This window comes from Polypterus senegalus, chromosome 4, assembly GCF_016835505.1.
Source record: "Polypterus senegalus isolate Bchr_013 chromosome 4, ASM1683550v1, whole genome shotgun sequence".
Taxonomy (NCBI): Eukaryota; Metazoa; Chordata; class Cladistia; order Polypteriformes; family Polypteridae; genus Polypterus; species Polypterus senegalus.
Window position 1 is genome coordinate 207,552,143 of NC_053157.1, and position 19,252 is coordinate 207,571,394.

At 35.1% G+C, this 19,252-nt stretch overlaps 1 protein-coding gene across 1 annotated transcript in view; it reads left to right on the plus strand.

Annotated features, from left to right (window-relative positions):
* The window catches only part of cct7 (chaperonin containing TCP1, subunit 7 (eta)), a 35,829-nt gene extending 17,020 nt beyond the window's left edge, over positions 1 to 18,809 (plus strand). The window contains exons 6-12 of the mRNA XM_039751907.1: positions 2,518 to 2,689; positions 5,551 to 5,715; positions 10,848 to 11,036; positions 12,038 to 12,135; positions 13,002 to 13,134; positions 14,388 to 14,594; positions 18,129 to 18,809. Coding sequence (XP_039607841.1) covers positions 2,518 to 2,689; positions 5,551 to 5,715; positions 10,848 to 11,036; positions 12,038 to 12,135; positions 13,002 to 13,134; positions 14,388 to 14,594; positions 18,129 to 18,350 — 1,186 coding nt within the window. The 3' untranslated portion in view covers positions 18,351 to 18,809. The remainder of the gene's footprint in view (positions 1 to 2,517; positions 2,690 to 5,550; positions 5,716 to 10,847; positions 11,037 to 12,037; positions 12,136 to 13,001; positions 13,135 to 14,387; positions 14,595 to 18,128) is intronic.
* Positions 18,810 to 19,252: the final 443 nt, after the last annotated feature.

The window sequence follows — 19,252 nt, forward strand, 5'->3', positions numbered from 1 at the left end:
AGACTCTGGGCACCTGGAGCCATAACAAAGTGATAAGGGGATGGGAGAAGTGAGGCACAGGCAAAGAAGACTATTCAAACTCATAAATTCTAGTTTTTTCTAGACATGCCCAAAATTGTTTTACAGTAATGTCTTGAAAATATGTACACTGCAAGAACATTAAACAAAATACAAGAAAAATCAGTGCCTGACAGAAAAATAATCAAACTAAAAATTTAGCACAAAGGCAGTAATGAAAATGAAAAAAACGAGTTCCCACAACCATGGAATACTTCAGCCTGAAAATACATACAGTAGAACCTCGGTTCACGACCATAATTTGTTCCAAAACTGGTCGTGAACCGAAGCAATTTCCCCCATAGGATTGTATGTAAATACAATTAATCCGTTACAGACCATACAAACTGTATGTAAATATATATATATATATTTTTTTTAAGCTTTTAAGCACAAATATAGTTAATTAAACCATAGAATGCACGGCGTAATAGTAAACTAAATGAAAAACACTGAGAAAACCCTGAACAACAGAGAAAACTAACACTACAATAGTTTGCGCTATAGCGCTACCAACCGCTGGCTAAAAGCACTTTTTTTAATGAGTTTTAAGCACAGGGAAAAAACGAACATTTGAAAAAATCCGTAATTTAATAAACCACCAAAAAAAATAATATTGCAACAATGCACGCTACGAACCAATCGCTGGAAACAGAAGTGAAAACAAAATCAAGCCCAGTGCATTCTTTAACTGCCTTCCTACCTTAATGCGTCCAGCTCTCTCTCGTGCTGCCCGTGTGTCTGCGCGCTGCCTCTGTGTCTGTGTGTGTGTGTCTGTCTGTCTGGGCGCTCTCTCACGCGCTGCCTGTGTGTGTGTGCGCTCTCTCTCTCTCGCTGCACAGGAAATGCACAGGGAGAGACAGAACATGTACAAACCGAAAGGGAAACTGGCTTGTTCGTATACCGAGTGTGTGATCGTGAACCGAGGCAAAAGTTTGGCAAACTTTCTGGTCGTAAACCGAGTTGTACGTGTACCGAGACGTTCGTGGACCGAGGTTCCACTGTACTATTGGAAGTCTTTACAAAATATATACAAACTCAAGCACTTATCTTTACTGCTATACTAGACTGTTTAGTGCAGATGTATTCGCTAGCCCAAAGACTGGTCAAAAGATGACACCTGGGTGTCTGGACTATAGTGTCTCAATTCTCCCATCCCTGGGTCACTCCGCTTCAGGTGGTAATTGCATATTGGTAATTACCAATTTTTTGGAAGTTGAAGTGAGCATTCATTGTAGTATGATCCTTTGAACAGTGTCTTATCCGAGAAATATGCCATTAGCACAGAAATTACAGAATCTGTTTCCATTCTTTGGAATGAGTTGAAAGTCAGTCTAATAAAGAGCAAGAGCAATAACTTCCAGAACTTCACTTAAAGTGGTTGCAATTTGTGAAACTCGCAGTAGAATAGGTCATTGATTTTCTTGTATTTGAACAGCTTTCACTGTACAAACCAAAGCTACCTGATGTGAGTGAGTTTGGGTGTGTGGATGAATGGGCCCTCTATCTGACTGGCAAGTTATAGCGGGCATTGTTTCCTTCTTTGTGCTTAATTCTGCCTTGATTGGCTCCAGTCTCTTATTACCTGTATGATTCGGTTAAGGTTCTGTTAAAATGGGGAAAATGGGAGTTTGTACAATAATTACTTTTTTTTCTTTGTATACAAGTCACTTTTTATCTAAATGTAGTAAATGAATAAACCTTTTTGCATTGATGGGTTTGTAGCATTACTACAGTATAGTTTTTACTTTGCCTTTTTTGTATGGCAGGATTTGGATCGTTACTTTATAATATCAAGTTTTATAAAACTGAATATTTACAATTTTACTATTACTAAATATCAAATTTCAAAAGTACAGTAATCTATAAAAACAAAACACACTACAACTTGCATAATAAACTTCACATATTTAAAGTATTTTTAAATGTGGCTTCAAAATTAACTTTGGCAGGAATTTTTTTTTTTTAAATGTGATGTTTATATTTTATTTCTATATTCTTTTAAACTTGTATGTAGGAAAAATATTTGCTGCTTTTCTACATTTATAAAACCGTTGTGCATCTGACCATCCATAAATTATTGAACCAGATTAACTCGGTTAAAAAAATGAAAGGACTGATTTTATGTAAGACTTCATATTACTCTCTTTAGGTCTGGGTTTTGTCCAGATTTATTTAAATGCAATATGGTAACTTCAAACTCTGTGCAATCCTGAATTCTTATGGATTTTTACCTTTTTTCCATTAGTAAGAGTGCTGCACATTTGGGGGCTTTTTGTCTTTTCATTTTTATTTTGTATTCTTGTCCTTACCCAAATCTGGCAAGTGTGACTGCACTAATTCAAGCTACATCTTTTATTTTGTTGTCTTGTTGCAGAGTAAAAATATACAAGATGCCATAGGTTTATTTATTTTTTTTTCTTTTGACTGATCTTATCCCCCTGCATTGTTCCTTATCAGAGAGCAAAGAAATCTCCTGGAAAAGTGTGCCTCTACAGCTTTGAACTCCAAATTGATTGCTGCACAGAAAGGCTTTTTCTCTAAAATGGTGGTTGATGCGGTAATGATGCTGGATGAACTGTTGCTTCTGAAAATGATAGGAATCAAAAAAGTACAAGGAGGAGCTCTGGAGGTGAGTTGTTCAACAAGACCTAAACCTACATGTAAAACTGCTGTTAAGTTATGTAATGCTTATCCAGCTTGGTACTGACAACTTCAGTTTACATAGTTGTGTACCCCAATGTTTGATGCTTATGCACTCCCCAGCAGTTTTTAAACTGGAGCACATCTCCATTTTGGAAAGATAGAAATGAAAAAATGTGGAATTTATACATTTTATTTTTTGAGAATATTGGCTCTTTGTCTGCAAAATGACAAAATAAGAATGTGTCCAGCATGTAAATAACTTTTCTCTGTGTTCATTTAAAGGATGGCACAACAGTTATCACTGTTTCTTCAGGGATCTAGGATCCTAGTTTAGATCTGTCACCTAGTCATTTTCTGCGTGTTCTCTGTATTTGCATTTGTTCTTGTGTGAGTACTCCAGATTTCCTCCAACAGCCTAGATTAATTGTCAGTTGTAATTGGGGCCCCTCTTTGAAGTAGATTTGAGAATGTTTCTTGCATTACTGTTAAACTGTCATTGTTTAAATTTTAACAAAAAATTTATTTGTGTGTGTTTTACATTTGTATTACTGTAATTCTGTAATTTTTAATGTAACAAGAAGGAAAATGCACCATGAAGCATCAAGTGCTTCTAAGCAATGAAACATAACTCCTGTGTTCAAATGTACTGCACAGTTAAAATTGCAGATGACTTGTACATTATTGGAATTTCACTGCTTCTAGTTAACAAAAGTAGCTTACTTCTTGCTAGGTGCCCCATTGCAATACATGTTCAGTAAACTGCTCCGATTACGTTGAAAATGCTCATATTTATAATAAGAAAACTGGACACTGCTGCAGAATGCCTTTTTGTGTTCACCGACATATTACTTTTTATGCTTGTACACCTCATGTGCAGTGTATTAACTCTTATCTGACATGTTCTGGGTATGCTCATGTAGCCTTCTGCTATGATGAAGATGCACATTATATCTGTTTTTGTCTTCCATTTATTAAGTGCTAGTGAAACAGATTGACCACAGTGTTTTGAGTTCTGACATGAACATATACAACCACTTTACCTCTGAGTGTTTGTCTACACAGCAGCCATTAGCTTTTAGGCAAAATATTTGTTATTACAAAGTTATTTGCCTGATGGGAAATTGAATCTTTCTGTAGTACCACTTGATTTCATGTTTTGGTCCTTTATCTGTGTAATAAAATCTTAATGTGACATGCCACTTAGTTGAAGTATAGTCCAAATTACATGCATATTCTTTGTGTGCAATTGGATTGCCAGGCAATGCAAGCTCAGTAAAACATTATAGATTAATGCACACTAAAGTGGTAGCATATTTAAAAAAAAAAAAAAAAGCTAGAAATTAACATTTTTCTATTCTCATTTTATTAGAAGTGAGTCAGTATATGCTTAATGCTTTTAAACTGGTTTCAATTAAAATTAGTTTGTTTTTTTTTTTTTGTGTGTGAAATGAGTAACTGACCAACAGTGATTTCATGTTTCTCCCAAAAACCAACTGTAAATTATTGCAATCATAATTAAGATGGTGGAACATCTTAAGTGGTAGCTTATAAAATTCCCATAGCACATCTACACAGTTTTACCAGGAGTGGCAAGGTCGGCTCCAGCTCTTGCATCTTCTTGGTTAGAAGTTGAAAGTTTTTGCTGTCCGATGATACCTCCATTGGTAATTCCTTTCATGAGGTCAGCATAAGGGTTTTTGCTTTTGTTTTCATTTTATTAGTACACAGTTTGCAGAAAATCTGGTCACCTTTCACTTCAAAATGATTTAAAACAAAATTGTTAATTTATGTTTCATTTCACTGCTCTCCTTCCAGTTGTAAATCACTCTTTTGAGGTGTTTAAATACTGGCCTCATGTCTGTTTAAATGAAAAACATGTTTAAAAATAAGTATACATTAGATGTTACAGTGCAACAAGTCATTAAATTTCTCAATGCAAATCAATCTCGTAATCTATATACTTTACTTGAACTATTTCTAGCTTTTAACATCAATCATGCAATCTGTAAGAATACTTTATTTGAACTATTGCTGGCTTTTTATATCCTTGGTATAAATAGATTAATGTTTCAGAAATTGCTATTGGCTTTCTGAAAATTAAGCATCTTAATGATTCACCCTGTACCAGTGTGACTGTCTTTGGTTAGCTTCATACTTGTTAAAGGAATGCCTCTTGTGCCCAGTGACTAGTGGGCAAAATTTTAGGCTTGTATGCTCATCAGTTTCTGAGATATGGGGGCTTTAAAAAAGAAGTGTGGAAATAATTGTACTTATAAAAGAGTTCTATTAATGACATTGTTGCATAAAAAACTTTTGATCTATTAATGCTAGATGCATGAAAAGTTTATAGATTGTATTTTGTATTCTGTCTTTTGCTTCTAAAATATTTAGTCCAGATTTGCATTTTGCCAGTTTAGGTCTTGCTTAAAATTATAAAAATGTTGTGCATTAGAGCAACTTTAACCATGTCTATCTTGACACTAAACTACATCACATCTTTCAAATTTCATAGTTGTTACTCATATTATAGTAGTTCTTTGGCAACTAGGTACACTCTTTAAATAAGTCAAAATTTCAAATTTTATGAGGCATTAAAAATGGAAACAAATCAGTTCACCTGTATTTCAAGGCATATTTCACTTCTATGACACAGTCTACCATAAATAATCACACCACTTGAAAACGGAGGTTTTAATTAGTAAATGTACATAATATGAAGTTGGTACCTTGAACAGACCTTTTGGTTGTTTTGTTAAAAAATTGATAATGTTCTTACTGTTGGTCATTATAGGTAATATTTCAAGATATTTAACTATCTGCAATGTTGGCTTTTACTTTTTTATATAGGATTCTGAGCTTATTGCTGGGGTTGCTTTCAAGAAAACCTTCTCTTATGCTGGATTCGAAATGCAGCCTAAGAAGTATGAAAATCCGAAGATTGCCCTCCTAAATGTAGAACTTGAACTGAAAGCTGAAAAGGATAATGCAGAAGTCCGAGTTAAGTCTGTAGAGGTGAGTTGAGTGTGTTTATCTTCCTCTGGAAGGTTTGTTTTTAAATGGGATTTTTAAACTATGGGACGTTGATAAGCCTTATTTATCAATGGCAGAAATCAGTTTTATTAATGGAAGAGTATTGTAATGTTACATTTAATAATTAATAGACTGTTTCAAACTTCAAGGAACAATGAGTTCCTGCACAATGTAGTCCCTGGCCACTTTAATGTGTTGCATTCCAACCACAGAACAGGAACTAAATATTTCAATGCAAAGATTAGTTGATGCAGTGTAATTGGGAGTTCACAGGGGACCTCCACACTTGTTGATTCAAAGCAGTCGCAACTTCAAGGGTGATTGCTTCGACACAATGCATGGCGTGGGGGCAGCTATGAAGTGTAAAGTGTGCCATGATTAGGAGTTCACAATGGACACCCTCCAAATTATTGTTTTGAACTGATTGTAACTTCACGGGGTGCGGGGAGAGATGGAGTAGTGCATTGGGATTATTGCTTTGATGCCATGCACTGAAGAGTAATGCGGGGCGAAGTGCGACTCTCCATCTTTACCAATAACTCTCCAAATTTCAGATTTGTAAGACGGCACCAGTGCTTGTAGTCAACCAGTTGGCACAATTCATTGCCTAAGCCTTACCCATTCTACTTCCTGGTTTAACTAAAAGTACATACCATGGAGTAGTAGCTGAAAAAGTACCAGGAGCTATGAATGGCCTGAATTTTTGTGGGTGCAGTCTGTAGGTGCATATAAAACGAACACAAAGGGATATGGTACAAAGAACTTTTTTAGAATTAGGTCATGTTAAAACTGAAAATTCTTTTCATTCATTTTAATATAAGGTAAAACGGACATGTTACTTTTCTCTCAAGTAAAACTACCAAAGGTAAAGGCAATTTAAACATAGCAATTACTAGTATATATATATATATATATATATATATAAAAAAATGTCAGTAATATTCACTGCAAGTATTCTTTGTGCAAAATAGGGCTAATCACTATCTTCCCCTGAAACAGTGTTTCCTTTGCAAGTACAGTTTTGTAAAAGTTTTTATCGTTATTAGGTGCTTTTGCATAAAATGCCTGAAGCACCTATTACAAAAGCCCATATCTGCCTCTCTGTCTGTCTTTCTGCATGAAACAGCTCAGCCCCCTGTGGACCATTTTTATTGAGATGTGTCCAACTTATTCAAAGAAAATTTTAAAACATTGTCAAATCTACAAACTTGTACATCATAAAATGTAGAAATGCTCTTAGTGGAACTATGAATTATTTTACTGTTTCAGTTCTACTTTGAGAGTGGTCGCTTGAAATTGTATATTTTGTATATTTACCTCTTTTCCTCATCTGACAGCCTCTCGTATGCCAAGTGCAAGTACAGTGGGTACGGAAAGTAATTCAGACCCCCTTCAATTTTTCACTCTTTGTTATATTGCAGCCATTTGCTAAAATCATTTAAATTAATTTTTTCCCTCATTAATGTACACACAGCACCCCATATTGACAGACAAAAAAAGAATTTTTGAAATTGTTGCAGATTTAAAAAAAAAACTGAAATATCACATGGTCCTAAGTATTCAGACCCTTTGCTCAGTATTTAGTAGAAGCACCCTTTTGAGCTAATACAGCCATGAGTCTTCTTGGGAAAGATGCAACAAGTTTTTCACACCTGGATTTGGGGATCCTCTGCCATTCCTCCTTGCAGATCCTCTCCAGTTCTGTTAGATTCAAAGGTAAACGTTGGTGGACAGCCATTTTTAGGTCTCTCCAGAGATGCTCAATTGGGTTTAAGTCAGGGCTCTGGCTGGGCCATTCAAGAACAGTCACAGAGTTGTTGTGAAGCCACTCCTTCGTTATTTTAGCTGTGTGCTTTGGGTCATTGTCTTGTTGCAAGGTAAACCTTCGGCCCAGTCTGAGGTCCTTAGCACTCTGGAGAAGGTTTTTGTCCAGGATATCCCTGTACTTGGCCACATTCATCTTTCCCTCGATTGCAACCAGTCGTCCTGTCCCTGCAGCTGAAAAGCACCCCCACAGCATGATGCTGCCACCGCCATGCTTCACTGTTGGGGCTGTATTGGACAAGTGATGAGCAGTGCTTGGTTGTCTCCAAACGTACCGCTTAGAATTAAGGCCAAAAAGTTCTATCTTGGTCTCATCAGACTAGAGAATCTTATTTCTCACCATCCTTCAGGTGTCTTTTAGCAAACTCCAAGATAGAACAAATGGCTGCAATATAACAAAGAGTGAAAAATTGAAGGGGGTCTGAATACTTTCCGTACCCACTGTAGCTCACACAGCAGCACCATTCTCCTTCAACTTTAGGTAAGCTAATAAGATTACAAAAAAGTCACTACTCTGGAAATAAATGGAAGGTGAAAGCAATTATGCAAGCATGGTATTAATTATATAAGCCGTACTTATCCCTGCACCAGCCCACTCCTGCAAATACTTGGACAAATTTCTCCCACTCCCACCAGCAGAAACACGTTGATTCCATTAAGGGGAAAAAGGCAATGTATGGCTGGTAAGCCTGTTTAACATGATCATGTAGAAGGAGATGGTTGAAGCTTTCCCCTGTTTTGTCCCAGTTGTCCTTTTCACTTTTTTTGCAACTATTCTGCTTCATCAGTATTTAATACAGATCTTCGTATGGGACTTAAATAATTTCTGAGCACAGAAAGAAACAATAAAACAGCAGTGTAAGCAACATGTCTTGTTAAAACTTTGTAAGTAGACCACCGCTTATTATTCTATATTGAAATAAAGTGCAGTCTGTTGTTAATTGCTATTCATTCGACAAAAATGTTGAACAGACACGGAAGGTAGCTGCTGTCTGTGTCATACATATAATGTTTGATTAAAATATAAGATTTTCTAGTCCGCATATTACTGTTAACAGTATTTTTGTTTTCTTTTACACAGCTCACTGTACTTTTTGCCTATCAATACAAGCACACTATAACCAAGCAAAGCACTGTGAATATACTAGCATCTCATCTGCTGGCTAGATCTCGGAGGAAAGATGGTATTCCTAAAAGCTGTCCAGTAAACTTTGCTGCACTCATTGATTTGGTGCAATGGCATTAAAGTGTAGTTATTACAAATTATTATAAATCTCTTCTTGTTCCTGTGCCTTTGAGAACATCTTAAATAAACGATATAAAAAAATGAAGCTTTGTGCTGACAAATGTTGCTACTTTGTAGAGCATTTGGATAGGATTTGGTCCTGAACAGTTTGTTGACAAGTTCTTTCAGTTGTCGTAATATCTGATCGTAATCAGTCATCGCATCTTTGAACGGTTTCAGAAAAGAGACTACAGTTGTATGTTTTTAATGTATTTAATCGTCAAATTGTTGCAACACTGAATCCAGGATTGAAATTAGAGTTTCATCTTGTCTCTACAGTCTTTTTCAGTGACATCGTAAGCTTGCCTTGTTGTCCATTATGTTTAAAATACCTAACTTTTTTACGTTGGCAAACCTTCTTTTTTGCTCCTCCAATTCCCAAAACGGGTATGTTTTTCAAACAATTAAAAGCAGAAGTTTTCAACCTTTTTAATTGTGCTTACTTCAGATGGGGCCACAAAATGCCCCCTTTACACAAGATTGCAGTTCTCATTAATATAATGGATGGTAACAAATCTGAAAGAGGTTTACTCAGAGTTTTCGGTCGAGATATTAGTTTTAGTAGCACACCCATAAATTAGTGACAGTCTCTAGTATGTCCTGTACAATTTCCTTTCTCAGTTTTTGTGCTTTTAGTATCACATGCTGTGATACAGTCGTCTCTTTAACCTACTTCAAATTTTGGCTGCTGCATCATCCAGGTACTGCTTAAGTTGAATGTAGCACTCGCCAGAAACTGTCACAAAGACATGTATACTTGCAAACAGAATCGCTTTTAGCATTAGTTTTTACTTTTCACCGTCTTGACAAGAATGTCAGCTTAGTTTGACCCTTCACTACTGCGCACATATGATGCTTTATATATTTTCTCTGTGTTTATTTAAACATACAGAATGAATGTACATTCTGCTTAAATTTTTAATTTCCAAGACTCTAGCTCCTGCCCGCAATACTGAAAATCATTTCCGAGTTGCAAGCAATCACGTTGTGCCTGCAGGAGTGCAGACCTCTAATTGATACAAACACAGGATGGGTTTAGAAATGGACATTGGCATCAGGAGGTGGGAGGCTTCAGTGGCTTATACACCTGACCTTTCAGTTCCAGATATACACTAACAATCGTGACAAGCTCCTTATTTTTTTGCACATCATGTACCTTTCATAATTCATTTATACACTAAGTTTAGTGTTCAGGTTCTTACTTAGTAGTTTAATGTGTTAAAATTAGTATTTGTAACTAATATTAATAACTAGATGAACTTATTTAATTTCCTTTTCTTCTTTCATAGGATAATTTTGATAGATTTTATGCTAGTTTTGGTTATTTGGTATTAATAGATACTTTTTTTTAGTTGCTAATTATTGGATACTACTCTATTGAGTATGCTTTCAAAAATGATTTAAGAAAACTGAACAATTAGTCACAGGCCACCACCACCACTAACACACATCAATTCGTGCCATTTTTGCATCACTTGTAGTGGTCTCTGTTGTGTATGAAAGCTATTGAGTCACCACTGGCATATCTGCTCCATTTTTAACTTAATTTAAAGTGCTGTAAAAAACAAAATCACATGTTTGATGTAATCTATAGCACATGCAATTGGATTCTTTTGCCACTGTTGTTTTTGAATATGACTTATTGTTACAAACCCATTTATAAATCAAAAATGTAAATCAAAAGTAAATAAAGTAAAATGCTCCAACTTTCATATCGGTTAACTTTGTCACTGAGCACATCTTGTGATGCCTTTATCATTAATTTTCTAAGATTGAGTTAGACTGATTGTAATCGTACATGTATAATTTTATAACATTGATTGCTCAACCATTTGCATCTTGCTTGGGATTAGGGTATTGATAATGTAAGTAAAATAACAGTGTTACTATTTCATATTTAAACATTTTCTAAAAATCAGTACTCGGTGCTTTTGACGTCCTGTAATATTTTCATTAATATTGTTTTAATTTAATTTGTGCGTTGATATTTTTTTGTCTAAATTAGGATTATCAAGCTATTGTTGATGCAGAATGGAATATCCTCTATGATAAGCTGGAGAAAATCTACAAGTCAGGCGCAAAAGTAATTCTTTCCAAGCTGCCCATTGGAGATGTAGCCACCCAGTACTTTGCTGATCGTGATTTGTTCTGTGCAGGAAGGGTTCAGGAAGAAGACTTGAAAAGAACAATGATGGTATGACCGTTAGTCCTTAGTGCATTACTGAAACTATCACAGTGCATTTTCTCTGTTTATCTGGAAGAAGAAAAAAAAAATATGATCTCTTGATTTCAGAAATAGTTTTTATTTTTCTTTTTTTAAACAATATAGTTAAGTTACTGAGTCATTTTAGTTATTAAGGTTAATGGCTGGTTTTGATCCAACTACATTATACTTGTGCCACTTTATATTTGAGCAGTAATTAACTGTTGAAGCTAGAACAGCAATTTCTAACTTACTTAAAAGTTCTTGGCTGCAGCAGAAAGTGTTTTTAAAGAAACGTGCAATGGTAAAAATGCCATGTCAGTTTTCTTAATTAACATTTTGACCAGATGGGCATTACTGCTGAAAGTGATAGGAGCACAAGAGAGGGGATTGTTACACGCTTTAATATAAATTATTTCATTTTTTTCCCCCCTTAAATCCGCAATATTTGGGTTATTTAGTCTATGAATTATGTTTAAATACATATAGGCAGTGAAAATATTTGCCTAGTTTGATTTTCTACCTTATGTTCTACTTTTCCTTCAGATTCTGGCAGTGCCTTGTTTTTATACTTTAGTACTATATAAGGGAGAGCCCTGCAAAAAAGGGAAGTGGGATTTTAATTTTTAAGGTAATGAAATATACTCTCTTTGAGTATAAAAACATGGAATGATGTTTTCTCTCTTTTTATATCAGGTAAAGAAATGTATTTAGAGTGGTCTGGATAACACTAAGGCCTAATGTAAGATCCAGCCCTGACTAATATAAACCTGACTATCTGTGGTCATTAGTATCAAGGATCAGCTGTAAGCACACACGTTTTAGAGGAATGTCATCCTAAAAAATTCTGTCAAATTCCCACCTAGATAAAGTAAGAGGTAAAACATAATGTAGTAATGTGTAAACATCCTCAGGCCTTGATTGTTGTAGACAAATGTATTTGACTGGCATTGTGTACTGCGTGCTAATTGTTGATTCCTTGTGTATTTCAGGCATGTGGAGGCTCTATCCAAACCTCTGTAAATTCCCTTACTAATGATGTCTTGGGGCAGTGTGCTGTTTTCGAAGAAGTTCAGGTTGGAGGTGAAAGGTAGAGATTAATATTAATCTTTTTTTTATTCATCATATTTGTGTGTTTTGTTTACTGATTGATTTGTGACATGTAAGTATTACTTTATGCCATATTTTTATTTTTTTAAATCAGGTTTACCCAGTACAAGTGATTTAAGTTTTTTTTAACTGATTGTACCAATATCTATTTGTGTACAGCTACTGTTAAAACTCAGACACTGGTGACTGTAAAAGCATTTTAATTAGTCTTTGAGTTGAAACTGGTTTTCAGTACCGTAGAATTGTAATAACAGTGTATTTCTAGAAAAGAAATGTAGATCTCAGGTCTGTTTTTAGATGAAGCATGCCACATTGTCTTGATCGTTGCCGTATTTCACCAAAATTATGGTCATTTAGTCAGTACAGTATGTTACAGAATGCTCAGGTGTTGGCTTGGATGGTTTAGGTCAGGTAGACTGGCGTCAAACATGCGTAGGTTGAAATTTTTGCTTTTCTCAACTCCTGTTACCCAATGGTCATAATGTAGTCAGACATGCTCACTATTTGGAGATTTAGGAATACATTTTAAGAAACCATTTAAAACTTTCAGTGTGTCCATGTGCAAAAATAAATAAATACAATATATACATTTACAGGCAGAGGATCTCTGTTTAAATATTCTGATATTTCTATTAAGGAGAAAAAATGTGTTATCTCCTTCATTAAAAAGCACTGTTGGTCTCTGTTAAGTTCATTCTGTTGCAAATCTATATTTGACAATAAGTACAATGTGTCATTAACAAAACCTACATTTGGCAACAAAGAAAAAAGTGACAAGTGCTTCATTAACTTTGCTTCATATTGGTTATAGTGATGACAAAGAGACTTTTTTTTTCTCCTTTCCAGGTATAACATCTTTAAAGGTTGTCCAAAGGCCAAGACCTGTACAATTATTTTAAGAGGAGGCTCTGAGCAGTTCATGGAAGAGACAGAGAGATCTTTGCATGATGCTATAATGATAGTCAGAAGAACAATAAAGGTGACTTTTGTTGTGGATGCTTTTGTTTTTATTTGTACTATTATTGTACAGTATTTTTAATTTTAAGATTATTTAAAGGATGACTTAAAAATCTAAAATATATTCCATATACAGTAGATTCAGAAAGTATTTAGACATCTTCACTTTTTGCATACCTTGTTTTGTCAATTTGTTTTAAACGGATAATTTTGCCGTTTTTGTCCATTGGTCTACAATCAGTAACCCATAATCACAAAGTGATGTGTTCAGAAAGTTTTGCAAATTTATTAAAAATGATAAACTGAAAGCCTTCATTCATATAATGGCACTTCAAATGGTGAACAGCTGCATCATGTATGTTTTAATCGCCTTGAAGTGTGTATTGAACTTTATTGGAGACCACCTATGGTAGTTGAATTGATTGGACATAGTTTAGAAAAGCACGTGCTCCTGTGTATAGCAGGTCCCACAGTACACACCATGCCATGACATTGAGGGAAAATTGTGTAGATTTCTATGACAAAATTGTGGTGAAGAACAGATAAGGGCAAGGGTATTAAACCAGATTTATTTAGCTTTTTGATTTGAGCCGTTAATATTAAACTTTGTTTTTTTTTTGTTTTTTTTTTTAAACTTTACTATTGGAATGAATTGTGTAATATGTATTCCACCAACTCTGCTGCCTGTGTGAACCTAGCCAAGTCACTAAACCGGCACATGCACCAGTACTAAAAATATATATATTTGTACACGGCTGTAAATGTTGCCAGATCTTGTATACATTTTTTGCCAGTGAGACGAGTCTATTTAGCCTATACGGCTATGTTGGATAATAAACAGCCAAATTTCAGCAGTATAATGCACACATTTTTGACACACTTTATTTTTCCAGTTTTAAAGTAACCTTTTTATTTTTGCTTTTATATATAATTACAAAGTTTTCAATGCAGACTATATATTTTTATCTGTGTGAGTCTGTAAAATAATCCAATAATTCTTTCTTTCTTTCTTTCTTTCTTTCTTTCTTTCTTTCTTTCTTTCTTTCTTTCTTTCTTTCTTTCTTTCTTTCTTTCTTTCTTTCTTTCTTTCTTTCTTTCTTTCTTTCTCTTTCTTTCTTTCTTTCTTTCTTTCTTTCTTTCTTTCTTTCTTTCTTTCTTTCTTTCTTTCTTTCTTTCTTTCTTTCTTTCTTTCTTTCTTTAAGGTACAATTTGTCCACAGGCTTTTAATCTATAAAACTTGCACACTAATTGTCTTTTGGGTTTTTTTTTGTTTAGAATGATTCTGTTGTGGCAGGAGGTGGTGCCATTGAGATGGAGCTGTCAAAGTATCTTCGAGATTACTCTCGTACCATTCCAGGAAAGATGCAGCTATTGATTGGTGCTTATGCAAAAGCACTAGAAATTATTCCACGCCAGCTATGTGACAATGCTGGGTTTGATGCTACAAACATTCTGAATAAACTTAGAGCTAAGCATGCACAGGTGAGTTGCCAAGTATGGGATAAAGCTAATTTAATGCAGTAAAATTTAAAAATTGATATATCTCTACCCTAATTGGATGGAATATTCATTCTTCTTAACAGTATTCATAGTTATTCACAAATTATTTTCTTGAAGAGAACAAACTTTTGCCCTTTCTTATCTTTTAAAAAATTTCTGATCTGCCCCTATTCCTGTAATGAAATCACTAGATACAATGTACAGTTAGTTGGGTGACTGAACATTTTAATTTTAGAAAATAATTTCAGCAAATTTGTAAACTCTATGATTTGTTTTTTAATATGTAGGGACTTCATGCAAATCCTGATATATAAGCAAGAGCACTTTGTGAGGCATTGAAGGCATAATGTATTTAAAGGGACAGATTATATTCTCTCATGCAAACTGAACTAAACATACATCAGAATTAGAGATTTCTAAAATTGACCAAAAATCTACACACTCATTCAATGACATGCTGTATAAAAAAGGCTGTCACTACAAATGTGAGAAACAGAACAACTAATATTGAAGTCCAGGTGCTATTATTACAAGCTTGAAGAAAAAGCTAACAAGACTTAGTTCAACAAATACATGAACAGGTAGTGCAAAAATAGAATTGCAAGGATTGGCAGTGTAAAGCAGACAAAATTCAGCGAGCATAAAGAGATTACTAATACAGTATATTTTAGGAATACTATAAACCTATGTACATCAGAGTGTAATAATGTGAATCGTGGTCTCATTGATGCCATAATGGTGTCCTACAGCGGTGTAGCAGTTCCCTTTTTTGGCAATCGTTGGCATCTTCCGTTGGCGCTTGGGCACAGCCCCTGAAGCAGGAGCAGATCGTTTTGGAGCCATAACGAAGGGCTTGACTGTGCACAAAGATAAACACAAAAGAGTACTAAAGTTAACTCTTTGCACAGTGAAACATGTTGATGCTGAATGAGCGAGACAAGACTTCCTGGTTAAAGCAGCGGAATCGAATTCGGCGCTTGGTCGCTGAGCCAATCCGCACACAGGAACTTAACTCCGTGCTGTGATTGGGTGGCTTCTCAGACATCCGGCAATAGTGTCCCTTGTATGAAATCAACTGGGCAAACCAACTGAAAAAGCATGTACCAGAAGTAAAAAGACCCATTGTCCGCAGAAACCCGCAAAGCAGTGAAAAATCCTCCTTATATATTTAGATATGCTTACTTATAAAATCCGTGATAGAGTGAAGCCGTGAAAGTCGAAGTGAGATATAGCAAGGGATTACTGTATTGTTTCAAATTATTACTATAATTAAATACTTTTTTAAAAAAGAAGGTGGATTCTGTTATTAGCCCATTTATGTGGAAGGAAAACGGACCCAAGTATTTAAAAGAGTAATCATTACAAAGATTAAAGCAGAAAGTGGTGTGGTGAATTACAGGGTGGTCCAGATCTAATTATGCAGATCCAGATATTCTGGATGACTTTGATTTATCCAGGGACAATTCCAGTTCGGTGAGAAGACAATTCTTCATGTCGTCACTTCGCACACTTCTTGATGGTCCGGGATTATTTGGGTGATTTTCTATGTAATAAATTTAATAAGTTATAGCATAATGAAAATTGCAAAATTAGATCTGGACCACCCTATATATTACCGAGTTGCTAACTTTTTAGTTTTGAGACAATGAACAGATGAAGACAATGCATGAGGATACACTGGCATCGTTGAATCTGGAATAAAAATATAAGAACAAATGTGTTAAACAAGAGGGAGACCATTGAAGCCTTCAGGCTTGTTTAGCTGATAGCTAAGCTCCCCAAACATCTTATCCAAATGCTTCTTAAAGAATGTCAAGGTTTCTGCTTCAGCTACTGTATATGTCTATGTAGTTTGTTCCAGCTTTTAACAACTCTTTGAGTAAAGAAGCATTGCCTGGCTTCATTCATAAATGCAGTTCCTCTTAATTTCTACTGGTGTCCTCAAGTATGTGTGTCACCAAGTTAAAAGTTGAAAACTGTGTGCTCTGCATTTGGTGTATAATAAGTTTTGCTACTATAATAGTAGCCAGATTGTTCTTCACTCACTCAAAATGTGGAATCAATGTAGAAAACACTTTAATGAAGACTCTATTGTCTGTTGCCCCATTACACAATAATTTTTCATTTGAGCAAAGTAGCCCTAATCTTAACTACATAGCATTTAAGATTAGGACTACTTTGGCACCTCAACCTTCAGAGATCTTTTGATCGGCTTTGTAGTAAATAATGTATTCCTTCAGCACACTTGTTTTTCTATCTAAAAGTAAAATTGGTTGAAAGGTTAAAAATAATTTCCCTTACTTTCCTAATCCAGTTCCAGTGCTTATATTTATAAAGCTTATAAATATTTTAGCTGGTAAGGAAAACAATTTTAATAACATCCCAATTTTGTCAATTATTTTTGTAGAGTTTGGCCCTAGAAAACCTTTGGCAATGCTAAAAAAGTTTTGTTTATTGGTATCTAGGGCAAGGAGTGGAAGTTGATCATTTAAAACACTCTTCTTCAGTTTGTGTAGAACACGCAGTAACCCATCTAAAAATCTGCAAACTACATGCATCTTTTCAAATTTAAGGATATTTAAAATTTATCATGGATTGGAGCCCACTTATTTTTTCAAGGTGGCTCCAACTTGACTTGTGGTAAGCTGACCACAATTTCTAACACTACACTTTTAGCGCTTCAACTAGTTCTACTCGAGAAAAAGAATCCTAATGTGCCTTCCATAACTCAAAGGCAAAATATTAATTTTATTATTTGAAACCTGAAATTTTTCTTTGTACTGTACAGATCTACTTTAGAATTTGGCAAGATTTTATCATTGTTTTAAATTAATTTTGCTGAGCTTCTGCTTCTGTGTCGACTAAACTGTGCATGGATAAAGAAGTTCACCCCCCATTTTATATTTTAAGTTGATCTCTGTTCTTGGTGAGGATTAATGTTGTGTTATGATTTATGATTGCTTATTTTTAACTGTTTCAACGATAGTACAAAATCATTTGTTGTTCTGATTAAACTGGAATTATTCAAGTCTTGTAATTGTTTTCTGAAATTTATATTTGAATGTCATTATTTAGCTGTTTTAAAATGTAATTTCTCTGGATCAAATACGATTTAATTTAACAGATTAAAAAAGTAAATAAATATATAAGACGGTAGTTGCAGGCTGGTTTGGAAATCTGCTGAAATGTTGCATTAGGTGCCGTTTCCAGGTGACGTGCAAAACCTGCTATGACTAATGAACTGTAAGTTGCACTGTAAGTTTCCAATCTCTGCTTTTAAACAACTGTTTAAAGCAAACATTTAAATTCTACATCAAGTCATTTGTTTAGGTAACAGGATTTTTATTTTGGGTATACGGTGGATTTGTTTTCATGGAGAAAAAAAAAATTCACAGTTTACATTTGTTTCAACTGGCATGTATTGTGCACTTCAGCAGATGACCAATAGTTAACAAGAGAAAATAGGAAAAAAAAATTGAAGACTTTAATTAAACAGTGCCTTTTTCTGTTTTACAGGGTGGAATGTGGTATGGAGTGGATGTTAACAATGAAGACATTGCTGATAATTTTGAGGCATGTGTGTGGGAGCCAGCCATTGTTAGAATTAATGCACTGACTGCTGCTTCAGAAGCTGCCTGCCTCATCCTGTCTGTAGATGAAACCATTAAGAATCCCCGGTCTGTCGTAGATGGTCCTCCCTCAGCTGGCCGAGGCCGTGGAAGACCACATGCCCACTAGAGAGTGCTGTTCTACAAAGTAGGGCAAGGCCAAAAGCAGAGCAGATACTTTGCTGTCTGCCAAGGAGCACTTTCACTGGTACCAGGGAGGATAAGATGGCGTTCACAAAATTAAATTGTCATACTTAATATTAAACAGCACAGACCTTCTAGAAAAGGAGCAAATATGCAGTGATTCATCCCATGCAGCATGATGTTTTTGATTAAGGGTGATAACCTCTTGACAGCTTCTGTCATGACTGTACACTGTAACTTAAACTAGAGGTCTAGACATTGGGCTCAGAATTCCATTCACTTCCATCCTAACAGATGACTACTCAAGTTGTTGTCGTCATGAGAAGCTCCTAGAAAACACCTTCAGAGGCAGCAGGATATTGTGTTGTCAGCCATGTCTTATTTATTTCAGTTTAATGGAGGTCTTTGTTACTATGATGACAAATAAACAATGGTTTCTGAGAGAGATGATTTATATGGCATTATTTTACCACTCAATGTGTTGTTAGGCTTCATGGTGATATTCAAATTTATTTTTTGATTATAGTAGTAGCTTGGAGTTTTAGTCTTAAGTCATCCTGTAAATGAATGGTCATTCCCCCTCGTTGCTGTTGTGGATGGTAATGGTAGGTTGACTGCGCACTAAAGCTGACACAAACTTTATTAATAATATGGTACACTTTCAGGAAAAATGAAATGAGCACTGGTCATTATCACAGGTTTTGGCACATACTAAAAATAAATGAAAATGGCATGGACAGAATTATTAGGACTCCTTAGAAGTTAGTACGCAATTGGATTATAGTTATCCTTTAAGAAAACCAGTTATTCTGATTAATATCACAGGTGGTTTCAATCTAATTATCAGTCACTCAGCGTATTTGACTGGAACAAAGTCCTCACCAAGAC